Source organism: Echinops telfairi, unplaced genomic scaffold (genome assembly GCF_000313985.2).
Source record: "Echinops telfairi isolate 266 unplaced genomic scaffold, ASM31398v2 ScPeMD7_7458;HRSCAF=8496, whole genome shotgun sequence".
In the NCBI taxonomy this organism is placed as follows: Eukaryota; Metazoa; Chordata; class Mammalia; order Afrosoricida; family Tenrecidae; genus Echinops; species Echinops telfairi.
In genome coordinates this window covers 50,816,359-50,827,170 of record NW_022111358.1, presented here as the reverse complement: position 1 = coordinate 50,827,170, position 10,812 = coordinate 50,816,359, and the positions used below count along the sequence as shown (strand labels likewise).

Here is a 10,812-nt window from a genome sequence, read left to right as displayed (position 1 = left end):
AGGTGCCCAGAGCACCCCCAGGCCCAGCTGCCCTACATGGCGGGCAGCCCCCGCACTCAGAGGTCGCCCTCCGAGACCAGCGGCTCCCTCCAGGACACGTGGAAGCTGTTGGAGCTAGGGTCCAGCCCTTCAGGCCCCAACTCCCAGGATGACTCAACTCCAGGTAGGAGGACCTGGCTCCCACTGGAGGAAGCACCTGTGCAAGCACCCAGTGTTCTTGCCAGTGAAACAGACCTGTCCGTCCATCAGGTAAATGCCGGCACGGCAGCCTCACGGGATGGAGGGGCCCTGCCCCGTGGGGTCTCCAAGGCAGCCTTTAGGGGAGCAGACACAGCAGCTGCCTGGCTGCCACCACTGGCCCTTGGCATAGCGGCTGCTTTAGTGGTTGATGGACGCCTAAGTCCACACGGCCACATGCGGGGGCTTCGAAGGGTTCGTAAGATCCACAAAGCAAACTCCTGCCCTTGAGTCCAGTCGATGCCCACTCTCAGAACTGCCCCAGGGGTTCCACATGGTCACTGTGAACACGAGTAGAAAGCCCCGTCTTTCTCCCGCAAAGCCTCATAGAAATGGGAATTTAAAGTTGATAAGCATTTTCCATGAAGCCTTTGAAGCTGCCTCCTACAGACTGTGCGCAGGCAGATAGCCTGTCAGGGAAGCCAGCCCCTGACACATCACAGGTCCGGCAGGCACCACTGTACGACTGTAATACAGAAAGATGATAGGAAAATCCTAGAGGATAGGACAGAGAGTCAAATAAAGGAGTCAGACACACTTCACGGTACCATGCTCACCTCAGCCTCTCTGGATGGTCCACATGGAGGTGCAGGAGGAGGAGAGGGCAAGAGAGAGAGCAACTTATTTCTAACCAAGGCTTATGTGTCTTTGTGGGGTGTGCGTGCCAGCCCCTGATGACTGGTAATGACCTACGTCACAGGAATGGGTTGCACCATAGGGACTACAGCAATGGGAGGGGGCGACCTAGGGGGGCACGTGCAATAGGAAGAAGGGATTAAGGGTACACATGTGACAAGAAGGGTGGCTCCTAGCTTCATTATGGCAGCCTAACTTTGACTGTCCTTGAGCTGGAGACTGATTTACTCTAAGCTTTCCAGAGACAGAAATTCACTGTCCTTCACAGCAGGAGTGAGCCCCACCTCGGGGACCAGACAGTGGTCTGATAGCTCTGGATGCTGATGCTTTCAGGCAGATAACTTGACAATCCTTTACCATTGGTTACAAGCAGTGTCCTGGGTCTGATGTATATGTGGGGGATACAAACTGGGGAAACACCTTTTTATATCCCACAATTCCCCCTTTTGTTTTATATATTAAATTCAAAAGAGCTATAGGGGCAACATGGTTATTTTCTATATGTTGAAAGCTGTCAAGGCGAATTTAATTACAAACTTAAAGTCAATATTAATGTAACCAAGCCAGAAACTCAGGCTTATGGCGAACATTTTGAATCCAGGCTTGGGGGATAAAGCCCCCCTATGCCCAACTACTCGTATTGGGGAAGGTATGAGAAGGGTGGGGTGCCGTGGCGGGGAGAGGTAGAGCACACGGGAATGTGTGCTTCTACAGGGAGACAGAATCAGCCATGTGCTCATTTTAAGGCAGCACAGCTTTAAGGGGAGAGTCTGTGGAAATGAAAGATTCACGCAGGAAAATGTACTTGGACGGTATCTCTAACATTCCAAAGTGGCGGCTGTCCTTCCATGGAACACTAGCTTTCCAGAGTCCCCCGTACTGGTCAGGGGGTAAGTCCCCGTCTTGTTTCCCTCAGAGTTCGTTTCCCACAGCACCCTGCTTTTTCATCGTCTGGTGGCGCCGCCCGACACGGCGTGGCTTCCGAATGGCGGCCCCTGCTCCGGGCCGGCCTGTCGGCACCACCTTCCCAGTGGCTCCTCCTCACGCCCTTCTCTGCGCCAGGTTGGTCAGTCTCACCCTCTCGAGAGTGCGTGCTTTTTCATAGTGCTGTTGCCCACGACAAACAGCTGGCCCTGGCCCTCGGTGACTGCGCTGCTCTTCTCTGAAATCTCAATGGTGGATTCGGTGAAGGTCACAAAGCAGGTCGCCAGCTGGACACTCAACAATTCCCACAGGTTTTGTTGCAACTCACCCACTGCACTCCCCCACCGCTGCCTCCCTTCCTCTCCTGTTTCCATCCCTAACGCTGCCCGTCTCTCCAGACCCTCAGAACTTTGTCTTTGGGTAAAGGCTGCCCTTTGATCTTAAGAGGTTGATGATTCTAACACTGGGTGACTTCACTTCCACACCCGAAGGGTGACTCAGGGAGTCCTTAGTCCTAGGGGGTCCCACCTGAGTCTCTGTCTAACCAGTAGCCTGGTCTCTGTCATGATTCTGAGTTTAGTTCCAGATGTCCCTCCCATGCAATCCAGGACCTGCTCAGAGCAGTGGGTGTGGTGGCCGGGTGCCACCGAGTGCGTCTGGTCTCAGGTTGTGGACGTGGATGGTTATGTGGTCCGTGTGTTCATTAGACTACCTGTTTCTATAGATCTTGGATTTTCATGATGGCTCTTTGCTCTGGATGGGGAGGGCAGGAGGGGCTGCTGCCTACAAGCTATGAGGCCCTAGTCACTGCTCCATACAGCAGGGTGTCGAGCACTGTCTTTGTGAACTGCTGGGGTGGGGTGGGGGCGTCAGACAACTGACCTTGTAATTAGTGGCGCAACACCTAACCTACTGCACAGCCCGAGTTCCTTCATTCACACTTTAGGGAAGCACTCCGTAATTCATGGTGTGTGCGTGCGCACGCGCGGGGGCGTTTCCCCCTTGTTTTTAATTGCTTTTTTTCCCCTCTTTATTTCCAAGTTTACAGAACTTAAAAAATTCTTTCAATTACTCATCTCTAATATGTTCACAGCTCTGTAGGAAAAGCTGCCCTGGTGTCTGTCCTTCTGCGAGGCGTGTGCTCTGTTCCCACCTGTGGTGACTGCCCTCTGTCCCCAAGCGGCTCCCATGGGTCAGCACGTGGCTGGGTAGCACCTCCTCCGCTGTCCGCCAACATCAAGTGCCTCGCTGGTCCTGGGGGCCCTGGCGCCACCTTCCTTCCCGTGAGCCACATGCTGCACCACGCAGCCTGTTCTGGTTTGTACCTAGAGCCTCCCCTGGCCCTCAGCTCTGCTGGTGCATGTGGGTCACCGGACGCCGCCGTCTCCTGCGGCAGGGCGCATGAGGGCGTGTGCTCTCCATGGGCTCTGCTTGCCTGTGGAGACGCGTGTGCCCCATCACCAGTGCCCGCACAGCGCTGTGCCCTGCGTGTGGCCCTGAGTTTCCGGGGGCCTGCTTCCCTGGTGCTGTTCTCCTCCGGGCCTCGTCCTCGACAAGCGAGGCCGCGTTTCCGGTGTTCCTCTGCGACGTGTGCAAGTCTGTCTCTAGTTGCAGCCGCGTCCGTCCGTCCGTGTCGGTTTCTGAAACAGACAAGGGGGGTTCCCCAGCGCAGCCTCACATCTCACTGGCACTGGTGGGAGTTTTAGGAATGCGTGTAAGGGGCCGGGTACATTTTACCAAGTTGGGTTACCCTTCACCCCAGGGAGGCTCTAGAGCAGCGGTTCTCCGCCTGTGGGTCTCGGAACGACCCTTTCACCGGGTCACCCATTTGTAAAAGCAAAATTACAGGTGTGAAGTAGCAACGACAATAATTTTATGGTTGGGGGGGTATCACCACAACATGAGGGGCTGTATTAAAGGGTCGCGGCGTTAGGAAGGTTGAGAACCACTGTTCTAGAAAGTTCGTGTGGGAGCGGAATGACCCGATGACGGAATTTCCTGCAGCCCTTCAGTACGAGAGGGTTTTATTTCTGCCTCACATTTAAATAGGCCTTAGCTAGAAAGCTCCAGGCTTCCATTTGCAGTGCTCACAAAACAAACACTCACGCCACCGAGGAGACGCCATGTCACGGCGACCCTGCGGGACGGGGTACAACTGCCCCGTGAGTCTCCAAGGCTGTGGCTTCCAGCTGCTGGCCTTGCGGTTGCAACATTCCGAGTGTGACCGCTCCCCCCCAGGGCTCTGCCACACCGGCTTACACGCCCGGACGGATGTCTCCCGTGCAGTCAGCGGTCAGTGCTGGCCAGGGCTCGGAGCCACCTTTGCAAAGCACGGAAAGAGCAGAGCAGCCGAGAACCACCGGCGAGAACTCGGGCAAGAAAGAAAAGGCCGCTGGAGCTCCGCAGACGCTGTCCCAGCGGAGTGTGAGCGGGGGCAGTGATTGGGGGCAGGCATTGTCCCCAGACTCTTAGATGGCTTAGGACCTGCATGACAAGGGTCTGAGTGTCTCGCACCCTCCTCGGGAGGAGAGAAGGTGGCGGGCAGCATTTGAAGGGACTGGGCATGAGGGTGTCCCAGAAGCGTTAACAAAACGTAATTCTAGGAAGCCAAACAAACCCCACTATTGACTACTTAAGAGGAAGCAGCAGGCCTGGATACATTGTACGAAACTGAGCAGCACCCAGGGGGCTGGAGCTGCCTTGCAGGCAGCCGGAGAGCAGACAGCTGATCCCCGGGGCTGGAAGACCCACACGCACGACGACGGAAGCCGGAGACCCTGAGCTGGCACCTGAGGCCCTGCACGCTGCCGTCTGCTGAGGGAACCCTGCCGCCCCTGGGGAGCCCGCCAGGCAATGAAAAGGACTGTGCCACCAGCTTGCCCTCTCCAAAGATGTCCCGGAGCTACTGCTGTTGTCTGGTGCCCTCGGGTCAGGTCACTGCCCGGTCCTGCGCCAACCTCTCCGTCTGAGCTCCTTGAGGCAGCCAGGGGGTCCACACATTTCAGTGGAGGGCCCTCTTCTTCCCACGGACCCTCTGCTTTCCAAGCACGGTGTCCTCCTCCAGGGGCGGGTCTCTACAGACAACGTGGCCAAAGAACGTGGGACCCAGAACTTAGACACTGAAAATAAAATGAAGTGCTTTTTAAAAACAGGCTGTTCCAAAGTTGGGGTCAGATAGGAATCGTGTCAGGTTCTTGGGGCTATTGCCGCTCCGCACACACCGCACTCCTGTGCTAGCGTGCACCGAGGCAGCCACAGACACGGTGTGGGCTCCGGCGTGCCCGTGGCACGCTGCTACAGAAACAGGCCACTGTGCTGGTTGTTGGACTAACAGGGGCCGGTTTTCTTTTTCTTCGAGTCATGCGGTCCCCTGTGGCGGAGTAGGGCTGCCCGAGGGGTCCTCACGGTGCAGACCATGTGCGCGTGGAGGCTGGACACGAAAGAGGGCGGATTGGAGAAGCACTGGCACACTGGAATGAAGGTGCTGCGGGCAGCACGGAAAGCTCCGTGAGCCGCCAGCGGAACGGACAGTCCGCTTGGAGGAAGCAGGGCAGAAGAGCGCCCGAGAAGTGGGGTGGCACAGCTCCGTCTCACCTTCTGGGGACACGTCGTCAGGAGAGGCCAGTTCCTGGAAAAAGCCACAGTGCTCGATGAAGTGGAGGGACAGCGCCCCAAAGAGGAAGGCCCTCCATGGGCTCAGACATCACAGAGGCCAGAACGGCACAGGCCCGGCAGGGTCTCCTTTGCTGTGCACGATGGAGGTCACTCTGGGTCAGAACCCAAGACGACGATGATGATGACAACACGGGGTGTTCTAGGCTGCGTTCTAGAAGGGAGCCAGCCGAGCGCCTGGCCTGTCCCACCTGTGGCGCCCCCGTGGGTGGGCTGCAGCCCCTCCCCAGAGAGCCCCGGGTGTCTGCGTCCGAGCACGCGCTGTACTTGTGCTTTGGCGGGTTTGAGGCTCTCATGCGGAGGGAGGCAGTGAAGCTTCTGGGAAGCAGCACCGTTCTCTGCCCCAGTGCTGGGGGGGAAGGTGGGGCAGCGGAGAGGCCCTGGAGAAGGTGAGGGGTTGGGGGGTGGAGCCCCCAGAGAGCGCGCACCTCTGTGGCTGGTGACCGGGGACAGGGGGCAAGTTGGGTGGGTGGCCTTCCCCACCCCGGAGCTGGTAGATAGGAACAGCTTTTTGCCAGCCCCACAGGCAGTGTGAGCCACACACAGGCCCCCTGGGGCTGGAGTGGTACCTGGCCCGTGTCTTGTCCATGCGACACCCTGGCACCAGCCTTATGCACACAGCTCGGTGGATGCGGCCTTCCCAGCCAGGACCCCACAGAGCAGCAGCTCCAGCTCCTGGGAGCCCAGCAGTGGCGCGGAGCCTGGCCGCCCTTGAGCCAGAGCTGCCAGACCAGTCAGGGCACCAGGCACGGCTCTGGGCAGCACTGACTTCAGAGTAGGCGTCTGTCCGCCCACATTGACAGGGACAGAGGTAACTGTGGCAAGAGTTGGCTGCTCTCCTTCCCCCAGGGGACATCCAGAGGCTCCAAGTACCCACTCCTGCTCTCCAGCCCCCCATGTCCACTGGGACCCGCCCGCCAGTTACTGCAACCGCATTGCAGGGCCTCGGCCCCCAGGTGGGCAGCAAGGTGCTGATCAAGCGGCCAGCAGCTCAGGCCCACCCGAGGCATCTCAGAGGAAAGGCCTGGCGACCCAAGTCCACCCCCACCCCAGCCCTTGGCTGCAACGGGGAGCTCAGTGTCCTCACACCACTGTTGAAGGACACACAGTTGGAGGGAGGGGCAGCGTTCCTGACAGAAGCCCACTGTCCACTTCTCCATCTACACTGGAGCCCTAGGCCGAAACTCAGCACCCCAAATTGCTCCTGGCAGAAGGTGGGCCCAGGGTGCCCGAGAGTAGAGACAGGGCTCCAGCCTTGTCCTGTGGCAACCACAGGAAGGTAGGGCAGCTTCAGCTCCCACCCAGTCTGCCCCAGCCGCCTGGCTCCCCCGGGCTGCAGGCTCCCTCCAGGCTCCCCCGGGCTGCAGGGTCTGGGGCGTCCATCCCAGTCCCTCCGGGCCAGCTGGATGGCTGCTCTCCGCATCTGCCTTCACAGAGCTGGCAGGCATCCTGTGCTGCTGATGGAGGGCCACGTGGGTCGTGTGTCCCCACCGCAGAAGTCAAGCGTGCCGTGGCAGCTCGTGGGGAGCTGCTGCAGGAGAGGGACTCGGTCATCAGGAGGAGCTGGGTCAGGGTGTAAGGGCCTCCAGCTGAGGTAGATGCCACCGTCCGTGGCTCCTGGGCCGCCCTTCAACAGGTCCCCAACTGTCCCCTTGGGCTTTAAAGTCAGCCACCCAAGCGGAGAAAGAAGCTGGACACAGGAGTGCCGCCCGGCTGCACTGCACAGGGAGCTGCATGGGGTGCTATGGGGGCGGGAGGCAGGGCCCCATGTGGACAAGTGGAGGGCACCTGCGGATGCTGGCTTACGGGAGGTGTCTGCTGAAGGAGTGGGAGTGGGGGTGGGTCCCCAGGGGATGGGTTGGGACTCTGAGCCTAGGACCCTGGGCCGGGGTCAGGTGGAGATGGTGGAGGTTGTCCTGGGATTAGGCGAGATCATGGGCAAAGCTGCTGCCCCACAAAAAGGAGTGGGGGGCGGGGCCCGGAGCTGTCTGTATACCTCCCTCCTCTCAGCCTCCAGGCCCTCACCTCGGGGCAGACAGGTTCTGCTCTATTTGTTCCAGAAGCTTCTTGCCTCACCCGCCCTGGAGCGAGGGTGGGGAGTAAAGGTTAGGGAGATTTCACAAAAACTCAGAAAGAGCGTGTATAATCCCGTTACCTGGTGGCTCTCTCCAGATGGTTTTGAGAACATTTCCCACCCGAACCCAGTGGCACTGCTGGACATCCATCCTTTAGAAGAACAGGGTGGCCACCCAAGCAGGACAGGGCCCCTCAAGTGTTTATGCAGCAATCCTGGGGTCTGGGCACCCTCACAGAGGCAGAACCCCAGGCCCACGGCCACATCCCATTGCCGGACTGAGTCCTGCAGCCTCCGCTCGACCGGAGCACGCAGGCAGGCGGCATGGTGGGTGGGCCTGGCCACCATGCAGGGCTAAGCAGCAGCCCTCTGGGGTAGAGGTGCCCCGAGCCTGAACCTCCTGTTGCCTCCAGAGAAGCTGGGAAGCTTGGCTCTTACGTGTGGACTTTTCCATTTCGGAATATTGGCAACTACGTAATTAAAGAGCAAAATGGTGGGGGCCACACCCTCACTCGGCTCCATTGGGGTGGCCCCCACACTCCGCTCAGCTGCTGGGGCTTACACGGACGGTGGACAGGAGAGGACCCTGTGCCTCCACTGAGCATGCGCAGCACAGAGGATGCTCTGCCCTCCTGTCTGTGGGCCTCTTACCTGTCCATCCACGAGAGAGCCACACACACCCCACCCCACTGGGCCCAGAGCATCTCCCGGGAGGTGGAAGCCGGCCTCTTAGAGAGCCCTTCCCAGGGACAGGCTCAGGGCTGTGAGCGCCCAGTGAGGCTGGACCTGCTGGCCAGGTCCGAGGGCCCGGCTCTGAGGCTCCTCCCTCTCCCCAGACCTCTGGTCTGTGCAGGTCCATCCGTCCCCCACAGGGAGGACATGCACGGTGCTCCAGGGCCATGGCCACCCAGGACCTGTCCTCATGCCCCTGTGTGCGCCAGCCTCAGCCCCTGCCCCCTGGTGCTGCCAGTCTGTGAATGAGATGCCAGGCCCGGCCAGAGCGGGGACATTGTGAGGAGACCAGCGCATGCCCTTTCCCCACAGCCTCCTTTTGCAATGGGCTGAGTTTCGGGCTGGAGCAGCCCCAGCTCTGGCCTCAGCCAGTGTCCACGGAGCCATCACCTGAGGGGAAGTGCCAAGCACCCTCTTGACCGCGTGAGCAGCAGGCGGTGTGTCCACCCCACCCGCCCCACCCCACCCCCTCCGGAGCCCCTCCCCTACGGTGCCGCAGTGGGACAGCTACTGGCACTATGGGGAAATAACACAGCAAACACTTAAGAAATGCCCCAGCAGGCCACGGCCCTGTCGGGAGTTTGCTCCCAGACTGCCACGGTAAGGGGATTGTGCAAGGAAGGGGCCACACAGCCTTCGTGGGGGTGCTCAGCGCTGGTGGAAATTGGGCTGACAGCACCGACTGTGGAGACCCAGGACCGAGCGCCAGGGTCACCGACCGCCAGCCTGCAGGCGCAGGGAGGGGACTCCCAGACCGAGGAGATGGACATTGGAGTCTGGGGAGGCAGAGACGGACAGTTTGGGGGCAGAGTCCAGAAAGAAGAAAGGCATGCAGGCGAGGAAAAGGGGTTGCCGAGTCCTGCCGTGGGGGTTCTGCGGGGCAGCCGTGGAGTTCTCCGAGCTTAAGTCCTGGGCTGCTAGCTGCAAGGTTAGCAGACAGACCACCAACCGCTCCGCGGTAGGAAAATGGGGCTGCCCTCTCCCACAAAGAGCTACTGTGTCAAAACGCTGCAGGGGCAGCTCAGCGCTGTCCTGTAGGGTTGCTCTGCGTTAGAATGGACGGGCGGCAGGGGGTTGGTTTGGTGTGGTCAGGGTCACTGGGAGCCACAGTTAACTGTGAGAGCGGCAGGCGAGGGGTCAGCCAGCCTTGGGCAGAGCGACAACTCCAGAGCCAGCCTAGGAAGGACGGGTCTGTGAGCTGCCGCCTCTGGAAGCCCTGCAGCCCTCAGAGATCCGGCAGGGTCATCAGTGGGGGCCCCAGGGAAGCCAACGTCCTTGCTGCCCTGTGCTCTTGAGGCCACCTGGACTCACGTGGCCCTGTGTGGACGACGACAGGGTGGAGCCGCTGGCCCTGTAGGGTTTCTAGATCGCCAGCCCTTTCCTCTCGCAGAGCTGCTGGGCGGGTTGAGCCGCCCACCTCAGGGCAGTGGCGCTCCACATTCCTGACGCTGCGACCCTTTAACACGGTTCCTCAGGTGTGGTGACCCCAACCATCAAATGATTTCCGCTGCGACCTCATCACTGCTGTGATGAGTCGTCTGTCAGTATCTGATGGGCAGGGTGTGTTTCCATTGCTACAAATTGAACATAAAGCATAGTGATGAATCACAGAAACAATAAGCAATTATATCTTGTGAAATATTTATTTCTAATGACAAATAAGTGAAATTTTGTCTTGAAGCATGGCGCAGCATGGGTAACAGTCTTCACGCCTGGTACTCGTATGTGGGCATATCTGCTTGTGGGCGGAGCCTGGAGACACAGAGGAGCGGTGTCTCCATTCCTAAGACCATCAGAAATATGTGTTTTTTGATGGTCTTCGGTGACCCCTGTGAAAGGGTCGTTCAACCCCCAAAGGGGTCACGACCCACAGGTTGAGAACCACTGCTTTAAAGGATCACACACACACACACACACACCCAAAAAATTGTCACTATAGCTCACATCCCATCAAAAAATTTTACCCACACAGACCGCTCACTGCCCCCCCACAAAAAACCTGTTGTTGAGAACGAATGGGGTAGGAGCGAAGACCCAAAGTCCACTCACAGAAGGTCACACGGAAGGGATGAGTCAACTAGGCCGCAGTGTAGCACTGATGAAACACACACTAGCCCTCTGGTTCCTTGAGGCTTCCTCACCCCCCGCTGTCATGACCTCAGTGCTCCCTCTCACTAGGGGCTGGACCAGGGCATGTGCGCAGCTACAGATAAGAGTCCAGGACACAGGAATCCAAGTCAGATAACCTCTCGGGAGGAGAAATGGGACTCGCGATACCAGGAGGGTAGGGCAAAGGGGTGAGGGGAAGGAAGAGGGAACCGAAATGATGGGAGCATTACCCACCCCCTGCAGAAGCACCGTGAAGTGTTCTCAAGGCTAGTCAGTTTGTTACGACCACACACAGTCAACGGCTGTGCATAATCAACAAACCAGAAGTAAGCACCTTTCCGTATTCTCGTGTCAGCAACGTCCATCTGGCTTCAGCAACCTTATCCTTTATTCTACATCCGCTTCTGAATCTGGCTTGAATTTCTGGC

General features: G+C 58.8%; 1 protein-coding gene across 1 annotated transcript in view; it reads left to right on the top strand.

The window, feature by feature from the left end:
• Window positions 1-10,812, top strand: part of CCDC57 (coiled-coil domain containing 57) — a 59,658-nt gene that overhangs the window by 32,298 nt on the left and 16,548 nt on the right. The window contains exon 15 of the mRNA XM_045299529.1: window positions 3-163. Within this exon, the coding sequence (XP_045155464.1) occupies window positions 3-163 (161 nt within the window). The remainder of the gene's footprint in view (window positions 1-2; window positions 164-10,812) is intronic.